Raw genomic sequence first — 785 nt, 5'->3', positions numbered from 1 at the left:
TGACAAATGTCACAGTTTAATAAAGTGCAAATGAAATTATCACTAACAGAGATCAACTCTGTAATAAAAAACATAGGGTTTAATAACACTGAAAACATGGACAGCTTTAAAAAGAACAAGAGTTAAAGTCATTTGTAATAAAATATTAAGTTATTTATATTGAAAACATTAATGTGCTTCATTTATAAGATGGTAGTGATTGATCAAAAGCCTTTGGAATATCAAAATACTGGCATAATACAATCTCATTATCAGAGAACTCGATCACACCTTAAAAGAATGAAAACAGTGTCTCATTGCTGATGTCTATAATGACGGTTCATCATCTCCACAGGATGGGGCATGGTTGAGTTATTCCCACAGTCGATGTACTCGAAAACATCCTGTGAGAGCTGCTCGCTGTGAGACATGTAGGTGATATTCATGGTCATCCTGGGTGGAAAACAGAAGACAAAAAAATAAACATTAACAACTGCATCTTTATTTTAAACAAGACTTTTAATTAAATTAAACTGAGGCAACAGTAAGCATATATAATAAAAAAAAATGTATGGCACTTGTTTTCTCTGCTTTTTGTTTCTTTGTTGAGGTCTAGATGCAAAAGATCTATATTTGACCATTCAGCAAAGAAGCTGCTACATGGCTGTACATCTTATTTTGGCATTTGACCAATTAGATGAGGCCTTTAATGATATAATACCTACTGTAAATTAAGTTGGGGAAAAAAATGAAACAAGTCAAGAAAAAAAAAAACGTAAAAAGTTAATTGAAAAGTTAATAATAAA

The 785-nt window shown here is 31.3% G+C and overlaps 1 protein-coding gene across 1 annotated transcript in view; it reads right to left on the bottom strand.

Annotated features, from left to right (window-relative positions):
* tmem106a (transmembrane protein 106A) overlaps nucleotides 1-785 on the bottom strand; it is a 17,761-nt gene continuing 16,976 nt past the window's right edge. The window contains exon 8 of the mRNA XM_015387498.1: nucleotides 1-432. Coding sequence (XP_015242984.1) covers nucleotides 294-432 — 139 coding nt within the window. The 3' untranslated portion in view covers nucleotides 1-293. The remainder of the gene's footprint in view (nucleotides 433-785) is intronic.

Source organism: Cyprinodon variegatus, unplaced genomic scaffold, assembly GCF_000732505.1.
Source record: "Cyprinodon variegatus isolate N-32 unplaced genomic scaffold, C_variegatus-1.0 Scaffold18, whole genome shotgun sequence".
Taxonomy (NCBI): Eukaryota; Metazoa; Chordata; class Actinopteri; order Cyprinodontiformes; family Cyprinodontidae; genus Cyprinodon; species Cyprinodon variegatus.
This window is presented reverse-complemented; position numbering and strand designations above follow the sequence as displayed.